Source organism: Amblyomma maculatum, chromosome 6, assembly GCF_055883805.1.
Source record: "Amblyomma maculatum isolate TAMU_Amacu chromosome 6, ASM5588380v1, whole genome shotgun sequence".
In the NCBI taxonomy this organism is placed as follows: Eukaryota; Metazoa; Arthropoda; class Arachnida; order Ixodida; family Ixodidae; genus Amblyomma; species Amblyomma maculatum.
Genome location: NC_139349.1, coordinates 6,443,397 through 6,466,484, shown reverse-complemented (window position 1 = coordinate 6,466,484; position 23,088 = coordinate 6,443,397). Strand labels below are relative to the sequence as shown.

General features: G+C 49.1%; 1 protein-coding gene and 1 pseudogene across 1 annotated transcript; both read right to left on the bottom strand.

Annotated features, from left to right (window-relative positions):
* Positions 1-713: 713 nt before the first annotated feature.
* Positions 714-13,392, bottom strand: LOC146184985 (solute carrier family 2, facilitated glucose transporter member 8-like). The gene is made up of 5 exons (XM_084605457.1): positions 13,104-13,392; positions 12,229-12,452; positions 6,102-6,376; positions 4,293-4,565; positions 714-1,080 (listed from the first exon to the last, which is right to left on the bottom strand). Exons 1-5 carry the CDS (start codon positions 13,372-13,374, stop codon positions 714-716), a joined length of 1,410 nt encoding a protein of 469 aa, XP_084461583.1. The 5' UTR covers positions 13,375-13,392.
* Positions 13,393-14,352: 960 nt separating this feature from the next.
* Positions 14,353-20,618, bottom strand: LOC146184984 (uncharacterized; annotated as a pseudogene).
* Positions 20,619-23,088: the final 2,470 nt, after the last annotated feature.

The window sequence follows — 23,088 nt, the reverse complement described above, 5'->3', positions numbered from 1 at the left end:
AGCTGGAATGGACTATGTACTGTTATATGTGACTGAGTTTATAGGGAGGGAGATCAACCAGGTCTTAGGTGTGTGCCTGAATTGTGGATTTTATTAACCGTTACGTGCCTGTATAACAGTTAGGCAACTGAAGGCAGAGGCTAATCCCACCTGTATATGCAACAACCTCTCTCTCAACCTAACTGAGGAAGGAATTAAAAGACCGAGAGAAAGAGTTGCTGTAATAGAGGGGGTCACAGATATTAGAGACACGGGTGTTGGCGGTAACTGATAGCGAAAGAGGCGGTTGGCTCAAGGCACAGCTTACAAGCCCGCTGGAGCCTAGAAACTGCAATGCGTTTTAGAGGATCTGGTAGAATGAGGACCCATTCTGCAAATGGCACGGTACGAGCGCCAATGATATCTGTTCTTTTTCACAAAACTTGCACATATGCACTCCTTAACAAACGACTCCAATGTGCAGCAATATAGGCATTTCATAAAATCATTCGCGCTGGTCGGGTATAACGGCTTGTGTTTCCTGTAGTAATTGCGAGTCATTGGGCTCCTTGTGCCACAGTCTCTTTCCTTAACTGATGAGAATTTACAAGAATATCAAAGGGGGAAGCATGGTAACACAGTTTTCTGTCCACAAGGAGTAGGTTGTTAAAACAAATGGTTGACGCGCAAGCACGCGTCGAGCACTGAGCCTTGCGACGAGTCGCCCTGAGGCGTCACTCGTCGCGGTGGATGTCAGCAAGTGGGCGGCCCTCGGTCGGCGGCGCGAAGGCGGCCGCAGCCAAGGCGACTAGCATCAGTGCCAGGCTGAATGCCAGCGAAAGCTTCTGGTGGTCGCCGCCGTTGCTACTGTCGCCCAGAAACTGCTCGTCGCAGTGCAGCAGAGCGAAGGCGAGCAGCCAGCGACCGGTCCAGATGCACGAGGAAGTGAGGTAGCGCCACCGCTTCAGTGGCACCAGCTCGCTGGTCAGCAACGGCGGCATGTGGCAGATCCCCAACGAATACGTCAGCGCGAGCATCCACATGGAGAATAGGGCCTCCCAACGGGTGGTGCCAGGCATCTTTTGCTCCGCCGACCACTGCCTGCACGAGGTTGACGAAGATAGACGGCGTGTCTCTCTTTGACCGTAAAGAAAGAGTGGACAACACGCAGCCGTTTGCGACGCCAGCTCCATTATGGGCAGAGTACGGCCTTTTTTCCTTCATGGCGAGAGCTGTATTGTTTAATCGTGGATAAATTAAGGGCCTAGCCATTTAACTTTGTATGTCGTAATCAAACACTCTGTCACCTGTAGGGGCATATAACAAAATTTTGCCCTAGCTGGATAGCATGTGCATAAGAAATTTTGTATTTTGGGGCTAGTAGAATAAATTGCTCGTTTCAACGCCAAGTGTGCAATGAAATGGCTACCAAATGTTAGCCACAGCCGTGGTGACGGTTACGGCACTTGACTACTGTATACAATGAATCCCGGCCGCGGCGGCTGCGTTTCGATGGAGGCGAAAAGCAAGGCGCCCGTGTGATGTGCGATGTCAGTGCATGTTAAAGAACCCCAGGTGGTCAATTTCCGGAGCCCGCCGCTTCGGGATAATAAACCCCTTAAACCAAACCGGTAGCGCTTCAACGCTTCCATACGCACTTCACTTGCACAGAATTATTCTCGTTCGAATCTAGATTACCAGGTAGTACATCGCTAATAGAGATGAAAAATGCGGGCACAGATCGTTCAGTGCCTAAGCTTGGCGATATCTCAGGCAGTACAAAGTGGGCTATGAAGTGGGGGCCCCGGTGGGTCCGATGTAGACAATGCATGAATGCCGCGGTGGGCTCGATGCCAACCCTTGTGCGCCTGCCCATATTTTTCCCGCATTGCCAAATGTGCACATCTTGCCAACTCCCCCGGATAGTCTTACTTCAGACAGATTCGGGCAGCCGCTCTGGATGAGCGGTTTTTTTTTTTCGGTCAGATCCTCAAATAATGACACAGGACCGATGCGGGTTATACAGTGACAAATTAAGCCGCACTTGAGCTTGCCCACATTATTCTCATAAGAGTCCGGCGCAGAAAATTGATGGGAATCCCTAGTCTATATCCCCCTGAATATTTACGGATATAAGTAATTATTTTATTCATGTCTGCCCTTTCTAAACAGCTACAACATTAGGTGCCCCGCCGGGGTGGTGCAGTGGTAAGACGTCCGACTACTGTCCGGAGTTCCCGGGTTCGAACCCTACCACGGCGGCTGCGTTTCGATGGAGGCGAAACGAAGTGGCGTCCGTGTGCTGTGCGATGTCAGCGCACGTTAAAGATCCCTAGGTGGTCGAAATTACTCCGTAACCCTCCACTACGGCTCCCCTTTCTCCCTTTCCCCTTTCACTCCCACCCGCATCCCTTCCCTTACGGCGCAGTTCAGGTGTCCACAGAGCAAGTGTGACAGATACTGCGCCTTTCCCTTCCTGTGAACCAATTATTATTATTATTACAACATTAGGTTTCACCATTATTATCATTAATATAGCTTAAATGACTTCATGTTCCAATTTTCAGGCGGTGACTGCGTTCTGAACAGTAATATTGGTTTGGTTTGGTTTTGGGGTTTAACGTCCCAAAGCGACTCAGGCTATGAGAGACGCCGTAGTGGAGGACTCCGGAATTTTCGACCACCTGGGGTTCTTTAACGTGCACTGACATCGCACAGCACACGGGCGCTTAGCTTTTCGCCTCCATCGAAAAGCGACCACCGAGGCCGGGATTCGATCCCGCGTTCTTGGGTACAGTAGTCGAGCGCCCTAACCACTGCGCCACCCCGGCGGGGTGAACAGTAATATTGTACTGAGAGCTGCAGGCTGTTCAGCATAACGAGCAACAGTTAGCAATCGTTAGATTTCAGTCGTTTTAGCGCAATTCGCATGAGCGCGAGAAATAAAGCCATGTAATATTTCTAACCGACTAAAGATACTAACAACTGTTATACAAATCATTCATAATAGTAATTTAGGCCAACATCTAATGCAAATAAAGGATGGTAAGAATGCGTGTATGAAAGTATGCGAACAACACTGTGTTTTCAGCACCGCTACAGCAAATATAGGACCCACAGCTGCACAGATTCGGCAGCCCCATTTGGACTAACGTTATTTCTCATGACAAGAGCCCAAATTTGCGTTGCGTCAGCACCAATTCTTAATAAATCTGACGAACATGCGGAAGCTGGAGTTTATATCCCCGCCAAGGCAAATGTGGGATTTTGAACGGTTTTGTGTGGGTAGCCCCAATTGGGCTGGGTGTTATTTTTGGACCTCGAGACCATTTACTGCTGCACGGGATTTCAAGTTCCCCACAAAGGACCTATGTAGTATCAAGCGGGCACGGCCGCCTTCCAGCCACATTACGGCCGATGTGGGACCTGAAGCGGTTTTGTGTGGGCAGCCCAAATTGGGATGAGTGCTATAGTTTTTGAACATAGAGCTCACTTGCTGTTGCACGTGCCTTCAAATTCTCCGAAAGGGGCCGATTTTGGTATCATGCGGGCACGCCCGCCTTCCAGCCTCATTCATGAGGGCTTGCCCCAATTGAGTTCTCATTCATATCCCACCTCCCTCAAGTAACCTACAAGGGGCCGAGTGGGGCAGCATGTAAGCATGGCTGTTTTGTTTTTTGTTTCTGTGGGCGGCCTCATTTCGGATCTATGAGAGCTTTCCTATAAAGAGCCCACATTTAGGTCGGATTTTCATTCAAGTATCTGACAAGGTACCCTTGTGGTTTGGATGCAGGAATTTGTTCTGTACTATGAGACCTGGAGCTGACTGATCTTGCATTTTCAAAACTGCCAATGGGTTTCAAAAAAAAGCTACCTAGGCGAAACCTCAGGAATACACTGATGTTCGTGTCGCGCGTAGATTTTAACGTAAACTGTGCTCAAGTTACAAACTTCGACATTGCAAATAAACGCACAACCATCTGGCAAAATATATAAATCAGACGCAGTAGTAAAACCCTATAGATATAACAATTCGGTAAATAAAAGGAGTAAAACGCATTAAAAAATCTGTTCAGGAGATTTTGTCGGCCATTTAATGTCTCAGAAAATGTATTGAGATATCGGTAAATGACGCTTTCAGATGGCGTCGCCACCATATGCTCCCGCAATGTGGCCTCTGACACCGGTCACATTTTATAGGGGCGTTGCCTAAGGGAGATGATCTAATTAGGAACTCTCAGGAGAGCTCCGTGCCAATGTCGACCAGCTCGGAAGAGTGTAATCTTCGAGGTATGAAAAGACTTGGGGCTAACCTGAATACCATGTAGTCGAGCGGCTGCATGACGGACAAGACGACTGCGACCAGCACGGCCGAGATGACGAGCAGTAGCCGGCCGCCCACGCAGCGTGTCAGCACGGCAGATAGGGCTACGCTGCCCACGTGCAAGGCAATCACGAGGGTGGCCGCCTCGTGAGAGGACATGATGGCCTGCAGTGGTCCGATGACCTGTACGGCACGCTGCAGCAACAGCTGCGAGCACGACAGGGTCTGCAGCAGGTTCAGCAGCACGCACACTGACAGCATCCTGGAGAAGAGATAGGGATCGGTGACAGTTGTTGAAACAGAAACGTCAATTGTTTTTAAAGGAATAAGTAAACTGATATTTAGATGCTATGATACGGTGAACAGCATAATAAGAACGTGCTCTTGGGATGATTGCTAATTTGTTTGTTATCACACTACCTGAAAGCTTCGTCCAATTATTTCGCTTATATACCGATAATGATTATATGCTTTACATTGGCTTTCCTTTACACTTGCCGTTATGCGTTTATGGCTCGATAATTGCTTTTTATGATTTCTACATTTGTTGCGTTATACGCATTTCACCTTACTTAACTGGCCTGCCACGTTGGATAAGCTAACGAAGCGCACTCACTAACGAGACCAGTTGACGCATACTCTCTATTTCGGCACCGCTTTTTCTCTCTCTCCCTCTTTCAGAACTCGCTGCAGTCGCCGCACACTTGGTGCTGTTTCATGCACCCCTCCCCCCTTGCTTCTTGCTCCTCTCAGGACGGTGGTTATCGCGCCCGACTCGTTGCAAGTAAAGGCGCGACAGGCCTTGAGACATAGCAGGTGTTTTGGCTAGTAAAACTTATGCTGTTAATGACAGTAAAAGCTACGTCCCTTTTCCCCATTTTAAACTAATAGCAGCTGTTACAGTCGTGCCAATCCGAGGCTTGTCTCCATTGTTTTGTTTTGTTTGGTTTGGTTTGTGGCGTTTAACGTCCCAAAGCGACTCATTCTATGAGGCACGCCGTAGTGGAGGACTCCGGAAACTTCGACCCCCTGGGGTTCTTTAACGTGCACTAACATCGCATAGCACACTGGCGTCTTGCTTTTCGTCACCATTTAAAAGCGGCCGCTGAGGCCGGGATTCAATACCACACCCTTGGGCACAGTAGTCGAGCGCCGTAACCACTGCGCCATCCCGGCGGGGTCATGTCTCCATTTTAGGTGGAACCTTTCCTAAGATTATAGTAGTGCTGACCATTCGCCACATTTTCTCATATTATATTATAGCGCCACCTGTCTTCATGCCATATTCGGCTACGTCTCCCGCCCCTAAAACCCTCTCTGACATCCTAACTGATCATCAGTTACCTATTTGCCGTATTTCATGCCATTTCAACCAAACCTCTTTTGTTTGAAGCTATGCAATAGAGTTTGTTATCTTATTCACGCTGGTCTCTTTTAAGGCCAGAACCGTTCTAAGTAGCCCACTTCGCATGACTGGAGTCAGCAGAATTTGGCAGATGCCCCCAAGGGGACACCACTGGGGACAGTTTCGAAGCATGGAGCTTCCGGGTCCGGAAGTTGTCCTGACAACACACACACACACACAAACAAACAAATAGAAAGGAAGACAGCGGCCGGCTTCGCCGAGGGGTACGGACGTTGACCTGTTAATCTTAGTCGAGCATAGTGCAAGGAACGCCATGTTGCAGTGAGAGTGTGGGAAGCGTCAGCGCTAAGCAACTGCTGCCTGCGCATTAGATTTGCGACTTCTTTTCGTTTTCCTAACTTGGCTTGTAGAGTGCCTTCTGCGGTTACGCACCTGGTGACCTTCTGACGGCCGAGCGAAGAGAGCGCCGATTCTTCCCCCATCTTGCTGAACCTCATGTCAGTCGGCAGTTCGTCGCCGTAGAGCTGCACTATGGCGGTGTTCGTTTCACGGTAGCGACCTTTGGACTGAAGCCAGCGGGGACTCTCGATGACGTAGCTCTGCAGCACGAATACTGGCACGGGTAGCAACGCACACAGGGCGGCCTTGGCTTGCCATGCAAGACCTCCCAGCATGTAAGTTGTTAGCATGCCCATGCTCGTGGCTACCTGCACTCAGACAGATCAAGTAAGGCTCGCTGTTTCTTGTGCGTGCATCTCACTCTGTAGCAGTGCAACTTCACCGCATATGTATCTTCTTGAAAACATGCAAGTGATCCGGTCCTTGACTCAGTTATCTTCTCAAGCAAACAAATTGAAACTAATGTTTCAAGTAAAGTTAAATCCTTGTCCTGCATTCCAGACTGGTTCGTTGTACTTTTAGAAAGGAAATTGCGATAGGTATAGCTAAGTGGTTCAAAAGAAATCGAGTGGCAAACCTAAGCTTAGGATGGTCCAGGCTCCGAGAGATCTGACATACAACACGTTAGCAGCATGTGATATGTCAAGTGGGGACCTTAAACACTCACCCCAGAAACCGCCCATGACGAGCCAATATTCCAATGCATAAGTAGAGAGCAAAATTGTGGGGGTTTAAGCTTGGCTTGAAGTGATATAGCGAAAGCTGCGACTGTTGCAGCGATAGCATCTTTAACACCCGCTCATAGGGCAGGGGGTGCACCACCTAAGCGATGGCGGGTGCAATGACGGCCTACGACAGATACAAAATCGGTGACAGGCTAGCCCCCGCCGTAAGTGGCGTTGACGTACCAGTCCCAGCCCCGTAGGGCCAAGAACAGCCACCCTTCACCACCTCCGAGGCAGCGGAGGTGACTCAGCTATATACAGAGCTATAGTAGCAAGCCCGTGCATTATGTTTTCCTTCTTCCTACAGTCGCCAACAACGGTTTCTTCACAACTTTTAAGTAATAATAATTGGCTCATAGGAAGGGAAAAGCACAGTATCTGCCACAGTTGTTTCTGTCGACACCTGAACCACGCCGTAAGATTTATTGATTTATAGGAAGGAAAAGGTGCGGTAACTGTCTCACCTGTTTTCTGTAGACACCGCAACCGCGCCGTAAGGGGAGGGAGGAAGGTGGGAATGAAAGCGGAAAGAGAGAAAGAGAAGCCGTAGCGGAGGGCTACGGAGTAATTTCGACCACATGGGGATCTTTTACGTGCGCTGACATCGCACAGCACATGGACGCCTCTTCATTTCGCCTCCATCGAAACGCAGCCGCCGAGGTCGGGTTCGAACCCGGGTGCTCCGGCACAGTAGTCGGGCGTCTTACCACTGCACCACCCCGGCGGGGCTCACGCCGTAAGAGAAGGAAGGTGGGAATGAAAGTAGAAAGAGAGAAATAGGAGTCGTAGTGGAGGGCTGCGGATAATTTCGCCCACCTGGGGATTTTTAACGTGCGCTGACATCGCACAGCACACGGACGCCACTTCGTCCGTGAAAGAAAGATGTGCCGTAGCTGAGGGCTTCGGACCCCCGCATGATAGAGGCCTTCGCCTCATCGCATTTTAGTGGTCAAAGGTGCCCCCTATGGCATAAATAGGGCTGAAACCATAGAGTAAACTACTATGTGCAAAAGCCATGTCGTTACTTTCAAGCCGAACATAAGCGCAGCCATATCTCCAACCAGCGTCTCCTGGGGCTGGGCATGATGAACACGTTTCGGGAGCTCCGGGAAGCCCACTTGACCAACCAATATACACGTCTCTCGAAGACATCGTCGGGTCGCCGCCTTCTTGCCCGACTGCATATCCAACACACCACTCTCATAGAAGAGCGCGTACGCATTCCATCCCAGTGGAGATGAGCCCTGCACGTGCGCCCTCTTCCCGCAAACATGACCCGTGAGGGCCATAATGGCCGGCGCCTGGCGCGGGCGGAAGCCCTGACTCGTCACTCTGGATCGAAACCCGGCGTATTCTACGTGGACGCCTGCGGTCCCTACCATCATGCGGGATATGGTATACGGCTACAGTCGTCCACCAACCCGAACTAGTTAACGGACTTACTTTTCGAGCCCGTGACATAACACATGCGGAGGAGGTCGCCATTGCATTAGCTGCAGCTCATCCCACTTCCAAAACAATTATTTCCTACTCGCATGTTCCTGTCAGAACGTCGAGCAGGGCTGGGTACCATACTTAGCCTATCACTTTCTCGAAAACAGCGTCTACACCGGGGACACCGCTCGCCGAAATATCGCTTGGGCTCACCTCCGACCGCGATGATCAGAAACTCGAATTCACTGCAGCTTATTCTTTCAAAGATGTTGTTTCACTATATTAATCTGACCATGGCGTTTATTCCCGCCCGTGTAAAGGCATCTCAAAGGCGGAGCAGCAGCTTCTGCTCCGCCTTTATACAAATACTTTGCTGTGCCCGGCAGCTCTCAAACACTTGAACCATTCTTTCTTGGGCAGCTGTCCGCACTGTGCGGAGAAGTCTTCAGACATCTACCACATGGTGTGGGCCTGCCCCTCCTACCCTGCTACCCCCCTCATCCCAACCCCACCCGGGAGGACTGGGAGGCGACCCTGCTCGGATGCTCTGACCTACAGACCCAAAAGGCCTTCGTTGAGCACGCCCGGGCAGCGGCCGACGCCACTGGAGTACCGTACTAGGGACCCCACCTAGTGCTTGTGAGGACTGGCCTTTTAAGGGTTGGTTCAATCATACCTCCCTGTGAATGCTCTTTTGAGCCAATAAACGTCCTTCACCACCACATCCATACAGATAGCTCTCGCGTAACTCTAGGTTTAACCACAAGCTAAACTCAGCTGTTTTTTTTTCTTGAAAAATGTGAAATTATGATGCAACCATGGAGATAATTTATTAGAAAGTGGAAGAAAAAAAAAGCCACATGTCGCAGGTTGGAACCGAGCCTACGATTTCCGAATTTTGTGTACAGTACTCTACCGACTGAGCTACGACGATATCTGTCCAATCTTCTACGTCCTTGGGTATTAAAAGCGAAAGCCTTTATAAGCTCACGAGTGTCCGTCCGTATGCGCGTGCTGGCACACTTCGCGAGATTCCGTCGGATATCACGAGACTGTAACGTCAACACATGGTGACGTCATCGGCCATGAGCGGGCGGGACGTCATCACGTCACATTCGGTCATGTCTAATAACCGAAAGTGGCGTCATCATGACGTTACTTCCGATCATGTCCTACGACTTCACCTGGCGATTCACGTAATACGAAGCTGATACCGCCGGTCGTCCGATCCAGGCGTCCGTGATGCATCTTTCGTTTGGCGCTTCCTCGAACGCCGCATCCCACAGCATACAAAAGCAGACGCAGTAAAGCAAGAATCAGCGGTTTATGTTTCAAATTGTTTTACAACAACGAAAAGGAGCACCCCTCCGCAAGAGAAGGGGGGAAGGTGGGAGTGAAAGAATAGAGAGGTGCCGTAGTGGAAGAAAACTGACAACCGCACTGTAAAGGCTTTCGCCTGATCGCCCTCTAGTGGTCCAAAGTGCCACCCAGAATTTTTCACGTTGTATGTTAACGTCCACAGTTTTCACCACCGTCACCCTCCTTCACAGCGGCGGAGAGTAACCGCCATAAATGAGAAGGGAGCTAACAGCCACTGACATATAGAAAAGCATAGGGGATTTTTCTGTGTTGATCAACGTGAAGTATTATTTAATCCTGAGGGTAATTAATTACAAACTATGAAAAACAGCCACGTGTCACTGGAGGGATCTGAGCCTACGATTTCCCAATTCCGCTTCCGGTGCTCTACCTGAGCTACAGAGACAGCTGCATCCACTAGTGTCGCCTGGACCGTGATGTGACTGGAGCTTTGTAATAATCCTCTTTAAGCTACCTATGACATCATTCGATTCGAAGCCCGCGTTCAGTTAATCAGCAAATAAATGTCGGAAAAATGAGGGACTTGATTATGGGATACATATGAAGGAAATTAAAGCACGGGATATTTTTTTCTTAGTAAATTTGAGATTTTAATGTAATAGTGGACTTGATTGACGATTAATTAAAAATAAGGAGAAAAACTACTTTGTGTCATAAGTAAGATCCTAACTTAAGACCAATATTTCTTCTCATTTCTCGTCAGTTATGTCAGCAATTGCATTATAACTTCACATTTGTCAAAAACAATGCCCATAATTTATACTGTGCCAGGAATATCGGCTCCCTCCATATATGTGTCATAATGAATCCCCTCATTTTCCCCACATTCGTTTGCTGCTTCCAGGATACAGCTAAAAAACAGCTGCAAAATGTTGGCCACAATACGTGGATTACTGTGCCGTACAAATTCTTTAGTTTTCAAGTTGGTCTTTGGTAGCTTTTCATTTTTGTGGCAAAAACTTTATCAGAGGACTGCTTTCAGTCGCGGAATTGTGTGTGGTAGTTACTGCAGACTTGAGTTGTATCCGACTATGCAGACAGATTTGGAATAGTGCTGGAGTGGTTGGGGGACGCTAACCACAGCTAGCCACATTCGCCATGTCGGCGCACCCTCTACACGTGCGCATTAACGCCGAAGTTTAGTCACCTTATTCTAAACCTATCAAAGAAACGGCAGCTTCGCCTCTCTCTCTCTCTCTCTCTCTCTCTCTCTCTCTCTCTCTCCGTTGCGCCAGGGCTTATTTTATGCGAAAAACACTTGCGGTGAAACATTCCTTGCCTGCATTTCTATTTGTTTTAATGGCGCAATTAAGGGACAATTTCGGGGAAAGACGATGTGACGCAGCAAACGTGTGGCTCTGCAGCAAAGGCTGGGCAGGAAAGATAAAAGAGACAGGCTTTTTTCGCAGCCCCGTAAGGAGCAGACTTCCTCGGCTTTTCTAGTTTAGAGGCACCGAGCAGTCTTTCTAATGATAATGATATGCACCTTGCACCCAACCCCACCCCTATAGTCCAAGTAGTCCACTGCACCAGAACAATAACGAAAGACCGTCTCTTTTCCGTCCCTGTCAGCCTTAATTCGGCGCAGAGCACAAAAGGCTGTCCGCTACAGTAGCCCCGCTTGAAACAAACACACGCACACGCACGCACACACGCACACACACGCACACGCACACACACACGCACACACACACAATAAAACAAACATGTCAGATCAGTTGAAAAAAACCTACAGATCAACGTAAAAAATATTCTGTAGCTCTGTCGTAGCGTCAGAATTTTCGTTGTTATTCAGTACCTTTTTGTAGTTATCAAGCATTTTCTGTAGTACTTTTTGTAGTGTGTGGTTCTGTGGTAGTTGTCTGCTGTAACTACAAAAACTTGTCATGTCACTACAGCAATTTCTGCTGTAACAACAGGTTCACTGCCAAAAGCGGCGCAGAAATTCTGCTGGGGCGAGAGAAAAGATTTTGTACTGTTCTTTTGTTTTTCGATTGAAATGAAAAGAAGAAAGCAGCAACAACTTGAGAGATTTAAAGGCGATCAAGTGAACTGATGTGAAGATATCAAGCACCATTTTTTTTCTTTCACTCTTCCATGTATTCCAATTCTGATTACATTCCGATCTTGTTTTCAATGTCTCACTCACCAATATATTCGAATTCTGATTCCATTTACTTTGTTTCTGTTCGTGATCGCTCTTTGTATAAATTTTTGTGGGTTAATATTAGTCCGGTCCCTCCCTTCCCTCTAATAATACTGGGTAAAAGGGGGATTGCCCTCGGCAGGTGGCAGGCAGGTGGAGGTAAAGACACCAGCTGCCGTGATTGGTCGATAGAGGCTAATTCGCCTTCATGGCACCTCTGGTGCTATTGCTGCTATTGCAGTAAAGTGTTGGTCCCGCATTTGAGCCTCGCATTGGCAAGTCATAATTATTGCAGTGATCAGTCATCTGAAGCGGCAATGCGCAGCTCATGCTACTATTCTGTGAAATCAGGCTTACACCCTCGATGATTACGACTTTGATGCTCTCATTCGCTCTAGTGAAGACTATTACTTTAAGCTAGGCTCTATACATGCGACACGGTTAAGGTCGCCGTTAAGGGTACGTGACTTCGCACCTCTGCGAGTCCGCCAAAGAGGCTCCTCTTCAAGGGCGGTGCCACGTCGCACACGTACAGGCTGGCCGAGTTGGTCGTCACGCCCAGCCACAGGCCGCAAGCCACCCTGCCGATGAACAGCATGGTGACGCTGTTGGACACAACGACGCATATCCAGGCGTTGACTAGGCCGAAGGCTGACAGTAGCAACGTTCTTCGATGGCCCGCAAAATTCAGCAGAATCCCTGCGCGTGTCAACGACGGTTCGAATAAAATGTTTGTGGTCCACCATGCATCGACCGCAAGTGCCGCGATAGGCGAACGGCTGAGATGGGCTAACAGCATGCAGTGAATGTAAGTCAAAGTAGACGACTTACAGCACCGCTGTTTAAAGGACACTCGACCATTTGCACAGGTATATAAGAAGATGGAGCTATTCTGATGAGATATCGTGCATCATTGTGCGTTCACCAGCGGTGATCGCTAGTGTTTTGCTTCTTAATTTTTCTTAGTTAAGTGCGTTTACGGTCACAATGTCTGATTTCTACTTCAGAGACCGCTAGCACGTGGGTAGCCCACAGAAGCCCGGTCGAATAGTGAGTATAACGTCAGGTCTTTTTTCAGTGTGACGCAGCGCTTGCTGGCTAGCGAGGACTACGAAGGTTTCTTGTACTCCGAGCCACAAGGGCAGCAGTGCGGCATCCTGGACCGAGGATCGACCACGGCGCACAAGTGACCAGCAACGATCACAAACACATCGAATCTGAAGAAGCGAAAGTTTTTTCCCTCCATCTATCTCGAGAACAAACACTATAGGCTTTGTACGTTACGTTCGTTTCCAGGCATGTCAAACAGCAGCATGCATGTAGCTCCACGGGGTAAGGCGCACGTCTCACCGGACAGCAGCGCCCCGACGGCGGCTCCCAGCAGGAGGCTGTCGGCGACCCAACGGTTCTGCGGGGAGGTGCGCTCGAGGTCGTACCACGGTTCGCGCTCGATGTAAGGCATGGACGTGGACGCGTAGCCCAGCGCGGTGCCCGCGGACAGGTTGGTCAGGCAGGCAACCATCATGGCCCGCTCGTGCCGGCCAGCTGCCAGAGGGTCGTCTGCCTCCCTCGTCGGCGTGGCACCCTTGACTGCCGGCCGCCAGTTGCGCAGGGCCTCCATGGCCGCGTTGGGCGCGTTGGGCGCGTTGGCGGGAGATACCTGGTATTAGAGCATTATTATCTTATATACCGCATCCTCATTGGTATTTAAGGGCTTAACGTCCTGATTGAATCTGCCACAAGGGTTGTGATAGAAGGCTGCTGATACATTTCGGCCTCCGTGGCTTTTCGCCGTGCATTGACATCGCACAGCTTGCGGCTTTTAATGCACTTCGCCCCCTATAAAAAAGCGGTTTCTGCGGTCTGCACTAGACACTACGACCTTGGACTCTGCAACGAGCCCAACCCTTGACCAGCCTTGGCGGGCTCTCAGTGAAGCACGCTTGCCAGGTTTCCAAAGAATAAACGACAATGAAATGTTCACACGCTCAGGCTAAGCTCGCCAAACTCATGTATGCACCATCCGAGGGAAGTCAAGTGGTATCCCGGGGCTTCGCAAACTTTCAGATCCCCGCAACATGACATTCTCAGCTCCGTTTTTACGCCACTAGAACGAATTTCCCCTTGTCTAATCTCACTATAACGTAAAAAACAATCCTTACGCTTGCCATTTGTTCCTGAGGCCAGGATCAAAGCAGAGCTGAGCGGAACGCAGCTAATCAACTGCAGATTTCTTCTTCGTCTTCGACAAGGTTAGCTCCACTACTTTTTTTCTTTATTAAGAGGGCGCCGGACAAAGAAGTAATTAAGTCGAGGCGTAAATGGGTATAAAGACATCATCACAGAAAAAAGACTCACGCGAATTAAGAACTAAGAGAACGCTGACACTAACAATTAAAGCCCGTATACACGCGTTGCTGGTATCAGCGTTGTCTTCCGTCCTCAATTAGTGTGAGCCTATTTATTGCTGACGTCTTCATATCTTTGTAGCAAATGGCTCAGGTACAACGAGTTAAGACGTGTTCCTCACTCTTTCTCTATTTAATATCGCACGACAAGGGGCGTGATTCCGTTCTTTCAACGGTAGGGTCTAGGACTACTAGTAGGGTCCTCTGAGCAGCGTCACCTGGAGACAAAATTGACAACATTAATAGGAGCGCGTTTAAATCCCGCTATTCCTGTCGCTTATGTGGTGCAATGGATTAACGTTACTTATTTCCGCACTAAAATGTCAGTTACATTATGAAATGTTTTCTCATTCTTCATAGCCACAAAACTGCCCGTGAAAGAGCCATGAGGTGACAGCATGGCGACGGTTACACTATGCAATTATCATCACAGTAATCATTTCCTGCTTTTAGTGAGTTTCTGTTACCATTAGGTTGCGTTCAGAGGCATCTCTCAACAGCAATCAACGTTTAACTCGATGAGAGACAACCACTGAGGAAGAAGAAGTTGCGGGGCCCTATACCGCTGCGAAAATGGAATTACGCCGCTAAAGGGCACTAGTTAGAATAGTGAAGAGAACAAAATTATATGTACGATCACAACACTCCATAATTCGAAGTTTGAGCGCAGCTATTTAAGTGTTTTTGCGATAAACTGAGGTAAAGAATTTAAGGGATGCTTGTATGTATGGATATATGTGCAGTAAAAGAGCACTGCTCCTTTTTTCTCACGAGCCAAAAAGAATTTCACATAAGAGCCCTAGAGGAGAGTCACTCTTTCGTGGCTCTTCTTTTTGTTCTGTACTAAGAAATTCTATTTGGCCAGTGGCTCTCGTTCGCTTGGTTACGCCAACGATGCAGCCAAAGCACTCTTTGGCGCCCGTGTGCTGTGCGATGTCAGTGCATGTTAAAGAACCCCAGGTGGTCGAATTTTCCGGAATCCTCCACTACGGCGTCTCTCATAGCCTGAGTCGCTTTGAGACGTTGAACCTCACAAACCAAACCTTTATTAATTAACCTATCTTGGCGCCGGAAGTTGCTGCAAAATGTGTCGCCGGAAGTTGGTCCCCTCGTGACTTCGTCACCAAGGGATCAGGCCTGCGTGCCAGAAGAGGGGAGTATAAATCGGTGGAAAATAAAGTTTTAATCAATCATTCAATCTATCATCAGCCAGTGATCGGACGAGTTGGTGATGGTATAAAGAAGTGCTGCGTATCATCAGTGAGTCATGCGTCAGCAGTCATGCGACATGATAGTGTGGAGTCGTGTAATTCATGATTCATGTAAGTCATGGGTCGTGAGACAAAAAGTGCTGAGCCATGCCATACACGTGGGTAAGTACATGTAGAAGGGCGTCGACTAGGAGCCACCAACGGCGCGCCAGCGCTAATGCTTTGGTATTCTCCCAATGCAGTTTCTGCAGTGATCTGTCACGTGTTTCTTCTTTTGTTTTTTTTGTTACAAGCCAGAGATAATTTCTTATAAAAAGATAAAGAAGAGTCACAATCGAGCTGTACGAGCGGCGCAGAGCTTGTGGAATATTTTTTTTTCTTCTGAGAAATTCTCTTTGACTCGTGACTCTTGCTCGGTTACACCGGCAACAACGTCGAAGCGGCTCACCAGCCGAATGGGCCCATGAGAGCTGCGCTCTATAAACTAGTTAGTACATACATACCTTCTACTGGGCGTAATGCGAGCGTTAACTTCTTTTTTTAGTTTATATATACACACATACCCGTCGTGGTGGTGAGCAGTGGTTAGGGTGCTTGACTTCTGTGTCCAAGGATGCGGGATCGAATGCCGACCGCGGCGGCCGCTTTTCGGTGGAGGCGGAAAGCAAGGTGCCCGTGTGCTGTGCGATGTGAGTGCACGTTAAAGAACCCCAGGTGGTCGAAATTTTTGGAGTCCTCCACTGCGGCGTCTTTCATGGTCTCAGTCGTTTTGGGACGTGGGAGTCAATCACTGTTGTTACCACATTGCTGTTGTGCTGCCCCGCTGTTCTGGTATATGTGGCTGCGTCCACGTATACCGTCGTTTCTCTGGGTGCTAATGTCATTCAGCCCTTGCCTCTCTGCGTGCTTTGTGTAGGTTGGGATCCATGTTCCTGGGTATGGGCGTTACTTTTAGTGTGTAGCGATATTCGTCTGGGATTGTTTGTGTCCTCTCTATCTCTTGAATTTGATCGGCGCGGCCCAGTTTCTTAAGCAGCTCCCTGCCGGGTGGGGTCTGCTGTAGTCTGCGCACTTGGGAGACTAGTTGTGCCTCTCTCAATTCATCGAAAGTGTTGTGTAGTCCTAGGGCTAGGAGCTTTTCGGTTGAAGTGCTGTGAGGAAGGTGGAGTGCGGTTTTGTAGGATTTGCGTAGAATCACGTCCGCCTGTTGTACTTCACTCTTGATGGAGTTGTAGTAGGGGAGGCTGTATGTCACTTGGCTGACTACCAGGATTCTAACCAGCTTGAGTGTGTCCTCCTCTCGCATGCCATGACGTCTGCGTGAGATGCGCGTGATCATGCGGGTCACTTGTAGAGTAGGGCGAGAGTAGGGCCTTGAGTAGGGCGAGAGTGTGGGTACAGCGTTGGTTTGACTGTATCCACATCCCCAAAATTCTGATGAGTGTTTTTTCTGGTATCGACTTCCCCTCGAGGTAGACGTTTAGCTTTAAGTCGTCGCTAGTGGGGACTGTGCGGTTGTGTCTTCCTCTCCAAACTCTCAAGAGCTCGGATTTCTCGGTGGAGCATGCTAGCCCTCTTGCTCTGACGTAGTTCTCTACGCAGGTGGCTGCCTTTTGTAATTTCTCTTCTTTCTCTCCGAGCGAGCCTGTGTTGACCCAGATGGTGATGTCGTCGGCATACATGGCATGGTGTATGCCGTCGATTTCTTTCAACTGTTTTGCCAAGCCAATCATGGGTATGCTGAAGAGCGTAGGAGAGATGACCGATCCTTGAGGTGTTCCTTTGTTTGACGTAAGGAATTTGTCTGATCTGAGGTCCCCCAGGCCAACTGTTACCGTTCTGTTTGACAGGACGGCTTTGACGTAGCCGTAGACTCTCCTCCCGCAGTTCAGAAGTGTTCAGAAAGCAATGGAAAATATTTTTGATGGCATAGAGGGAACCGGCGTCTACATTGACGACATACTTGTGCTGAGCGAAACGCTACAGGAGCATGATAAACACCTGCGTGCAGCACTGCTGGAAGCAGTATCGCCAAGACTAACGCTCAACTGCGAGAAAATAATGCATATTTGACACGGACAAGGTGAAGTTCTTAGGCGACGTCATTTCAGAAGAAGGAATCAAACCAGACGAGAAGTTTATTAAGTATGTAGTGGAAATGCCGTCACCAGCGTACAGCACAAAGAATACTTCGGAGAGCAGCTCGGGATCATGATCCGCAGACCCGATTTCTCATTTGGATTCCAGGCCACCAGGGCCTACCAGGGAATGAGGCCGCCAACTCGGCCGCCCGCGCACTCACTAACCGGGCCCCCGACGTAGACCCTACCGATCTGGACCAGGACATTTATCCTCTCTTAACTTTTCAAGAAATATGTGCCAATTACCGGGACTCGTACCGTCAGTACCCGGCTCCTCTCAAGGGGCTAGGGAAAGCGGGATAAAGAATACTTATTAAGCTTTTTACTAATACTCTACTGTTCCCGGCAGTACTCAAACGTATCGGCCCTTCCTTTTCTGGCCTCTGCCCTTTCTGTGGAGAGGTGGCTGACACCTTTCACATGTTCTGGGCATGCCAGCGAAATCCTTCTCTTTTACCCATAACCCCTTCCCCTACCCGAGAGGACTGGGAGGCGGCCCTGTTCGGCTGCCTTGATCTAGCGGCACAACAAGCGCTGGCCCAGACCAATGGAGTCCCGGAATAAGGGACTCCACCTAGTATTGGGGTGGCAACCTCTCCTTCTGCAATAAATGCTTTCCACCAGCAGCGTCAAAACAGGATGTTCAGAAATTACTGGGCATCGTACTAAGTTCATTCCAAACCCATTTGGAAATCTGCCCTATTAAAACGTGATAGCATGTTTGACTCATAAGGTAGCTATGACAAGGAGTGAAGAAATCTGTGCGAAGCTCTGTCAGCAGCAAATGTGCTTGCCATATTTGACCCGTAAAGCAATCCAAGATAACCGCGGATGCATTCAGCTTTGCGCTGGGAGCGGCGCTTTTTCAATCGCACGATGAACACTGGCGTCCGGTTGCTTACGCGTCGCGTATGCTAGCATGCGAAGAAACAAGCTGCTCGTAGATTTGGAAAGAGATAACAGTAAAATTTCATGTGAACGCTTTCGTCATTTTATTACCGGCTTCGACGTTACGGTTGAGACAGACGATCGACCATTGATAGCTGTACTGTCCAAAAGAACCTGTCGGAGATGCATCCTCGCCTGCAGCGTTTATTCCTGCGGCTCATACCGCTCAACATTTCACTCAATACATCCCGAGGATAGAGGCCTAGCAAGCTCTGGCTGATGCTTTTTCGAGAGTCAGGTGTGACAGCGATGAGCCCCTATGTTCTAGCTGGAAGATGTGGTCAGCCATGCAACGACTGTGCTCGCAGCTCTCGTAAGCGGCACAACCATGGTAGGCACAACAGCCAAGCGGATTACACAAGCAAGCAACGACGAGCTGATGTATATGACTGAAGCGCTCAAGACGAACGCAGCGGGACAGATCAGCCATCCCCATTCGAGGCCGCGATCTGTCATGCGTGAAAGGCATGCTGTTGCGTCATTCCCGAGTCATCATTCCAAACTCCCAACGTAAAGAAATGCTACAGCGCTTACATGAGAGTCACCTAGGCATCGCAAGGACAAAACTATTGATGTATTGGATGGTGTCGCTGTTCTGCCTACTTATGCAGCGCAGCGAGTCTATTATGCAAAGAGAGTGTCCCGCATTACCGCGGGCGAGAGTCGGAGCAGACTTGTTAGAGCACGCCGGGAAGAACTATCTTGCTGGATGCGATGCTTACTCGGACTATTCCGAAGTGGAACAACTTTCTAAAACCACCAGAAACTGCGTAACAGGAAAGCCGGCAATGATATGTGCACGCTACGGCGTCCCACTTTTGGCAACGCACAAAAAAGCCAGGCGAACCTTCAACTTGAGGTGCCGAGCCCGAATGGCGTTTATTAGAACACTCCCTTCTTGCGAGCCTCCCGACTGTGGGGCTTGCACACCCAGGTCGCCAGCCTTAAGGCCCTGGGGTGACAAGACTGATGTACTAAATATTGACTTTAGACAATGACTGTGATTTTGAAAGTTCCTCATTCCATAATGTGCGATAAAGAAAGCCCGATGTGTACCTTGTCGTAGCGGGCTGACGACATAACCTGCTTGGCAAGAACGTTTCCCCTCCCAAGCGATTTCTGCCTCGAATTTGCCCAAAACATTGAGGCGTGAACCACTCGCGCTTATCAAAACCTCGTCGGCTCTCGTTCACAAAAATACCGGGAAAGAATGACAGAACCACGGTAACTTCATCCCCAGTATCAACTTTTGCAAACACTAGAACAGAGTTAACACATTTGTACCACGCTTTTGCACCTGGCGTTCCAATCTCTCCCACAAAATTTTGTCCCGTGTGAGCTTCCACGGAAGAAACTCGTACCTTGCGTTCGTTTCCTGTCAGTCTTTTTGATGCATGCTTTAGCAAAGTGTTCCTTTACGCCGCAGTAGTTGCACTTCACTGTCCTCGATGGGCAAACTGTTCGGGAATGCAGGTATCCACCGCAATAGATGCAGCGTTCGTCATGACGCACTGAAGAGGTGGCGTTCCCCCATTGAGGTTATTTGTGATGTCCCACGGCGTCGACTGTTGTTGTAGAGCCAACTGTCACATTTCGCACGGATTAGGTACCCTCGAGACTTGGTCTGCCGCAGTGGTTCGAAGGAGATCCTGCTGAGCCGTCTCTTTAACGAGTGCTTTTGAAAGGGCAGACGCCAAAGACAGCTTGGAGTCCATCTGTAGCGACTCTGAGAGTTTTTCGTCTCTCAGTCCGACGACGAACGTGCCGCTGATAAGTCGTTGCTTCAATTCGCCAAAATCGCACCGAACCGCTCAGACATGCAACGCAGTCATAAACAGGTCCACTGATTCAACGGGCATTTGATGCCGCTTGAGAAGGTAAGCACTCTCGCACACGACGTTGACCTCTTTATATGAAATACCTGTCAAACTTCTTCTTGACGGCGTCGAACTTCTTCGAGTTCGAAAGGGGCAAAAATGTCCCGAGCTTTCCGTCCTATTGTGTGGATAAGCGTTCGTATCTGCGCTTCTTCTGAGCGTTCGTTAAGGCAAAGCGATAGTCGTCAAAATGTTGAATCCATGCCGGCCACTCCGACGTATTGTCCAATTGCAGCGGTGGCGGCTGTTGAAGGCCCGTGAAGGTTTTTGCTCCGTCCATCTTTCGATGTTTTGCTTCTATCCTAGGTCACAGCGTTAAACTTCTAACACCATGTCAGAAGTTTGACGCTGTGACCTATAGGATAGAAGCAAAATAACGAATAACAAACGTTATTCGTGTTTGGAATAACGTCTGACCATTAAAGAAACATTTCTTAAACTTTAAACTTAAATAACATTAACATTGACGACACAGACCATTAAATGATAAAACACACCTATATTAAACACACACACATTAACGAATTAACATTAAACTTTGTTAACGGTTAACAAAGGTTTATTTCCGAAGTTGGAAAGCACCTTTAGAAATCCTTATTCCATTATGTGCGATAAAGAAAGTCTAATGTATATTTTATACTGTTTCGGGGCTCGAAAAAAAGCCTGTGAAACGCAAATAAAATAACGTCACTAACACGCTCGCGTGCCGCGATTATGGTGCCCTCAACTACGATTTGACCGAAGGAAATCAGCTACAGCATAGCAGCCACGATTCGACGGCGCGTTGCAAGCAGGCTGACATGTTAGCGATGGCTGCAGCGAACTCACCTCGCTCGCTACAGCTTGCACCGTTATGTGCTCCGGCTGGCTGACGCGGGCGAAGAAACTATCGAAGAAATATCGGCCGGCAGACGTATAAGCCGTGGAGCCACGGCCGCTGCTGATTTCGTTCCCTCAAAGCACGACTCCGAGAAGCATCATCGTGTCGCGCGAATTCGCTACTCACGTAATTTCATTTATATTTCGTGGGCTTTCTTTCAAGCTCAGGGGGAAAAAAGAGGCACGTAAAGCTTTCTTTATCGTAGGTTAGATGGGACATTCGATATAGTTTAAGCTGGTAGAAAAGAAGAGGATGAAGTCAACTGGGAATGTGGTCGACAAGGAAGCCGAAGCGTGTCTATAACAATGGGCCCTCATTGTTTCGCTCCTTGGCTGTCTCTTTTTGTATATTCATTCTCTTTATATATATATATATAGAGAGAGAGAGAATGAATATACAAAAAGAATATATATATATATATATATATATATATATATATATATATATATATATATATATATATATATATTGCAGATACTGCAGTCTTAGTGAACAGTCACTGACAGCATGGGCACAGTTTGACGAAGCGATAGTCATAAGGTGCGCGATAATACTGTCAGTGTGTTTACGGCGGCTCATGATAGCTGGTGCGCAGCACGCTTTGTCTGCTTTTTCGAATATGCCTAATCGCCGCGCAGACATCGCGCTCGTTAAGTAACCATTTTGCTCGTACAGATCTGTCCTTGTGACTTTCTGTGGAATTCGCTTAGAAGCCCACCACACAGCTCAAAAAATGTAGTTACATCCGCAGCCCTTGGACGAAATTCTCGAACTTCGGATATAGAAAAAAATTACCGACGATTACCTTACTTCCTGATGCGAAATTTGAGCGCAGCAAATAAGCTGTTTCACCTTTTCGATAGATTGAGGCAAAGAAATCGAGCAACACATGTATTCGCTATCACAGAATTCTTTTTTTTTTTTTCACACGTATTCCTTTAACAAAGACTCCCTTCTCGGCGGCGGCGATGAGCTTCTGCTTCAGCCTCGCTTACACCTGGTTGCTCTCGACGGTGGCGATGAGCCTCCGCTTCGGCGGTGCGAACGGCCGGGTCTTCTCGACGGCGGCGATGAGCTTCTGCTTCAGCCTCGCTTACTGCTCTGGATTCTGGCGGCGACGGCGCTGGGCCTCTGCTCTGGCAGCTCGTTTAGCAGCAGCAGCAGCAGACGGAGGACTTCCACCGGTCGTCTCGCTCATGGCTCAGAAAGAACTGGCAGATAATTTCGCAGTGGCGAACGGCAGCGGCAATTTCGGCTCGGGCGGTGCACATATACAGATCCACCGCCACCGATCTGGCTCTCTGATTGCCACCGCACAGGGGTTGCATTGGAGGAGGAGCGAAGAAAGGAATTAAGTTCGAGCCGGCGCTTTGACAACCGGAGACTCGCAGGAAGAGGGGGGAGGGGGGCGGCGTGTACACCCAGCGGCAAACGATGGGGGCAGAAGCGCGCGCAGCAAGCGGACAACGCGATAAAGGGAGGAGGGAAGAGATAGCAGCGACTGACTGATGCTGCTGACGCCGATAGTGAGTCAACCCCAGCTGCGGAGTTGGTTTCAGGGACAACGCCGCCAATGCCGACGCAAACAATATGATACCCTCGCTTCCGCAGCGCCAAGAACCAGGTCTAGCCGTGGGAAGGTGGTCACGTATACGTCGACGTGCCGGGGCCTACGTGAAATAACCGGCGCGTCGGCAACTGAAGAGCACCCTATCCGTCACACAGGAACAGGGGGGGGGGGGACCCTCTCCTCCTCTTTCTGCATGGCGACGACGGTGTTCTATGCACTCACGTTATCTTGACTCTCTAGCGGCGTCAGCGGCATCCAGCGGTATCAGTCGGTCGCTGCTAGCGCTGGGGGGATGAAAGG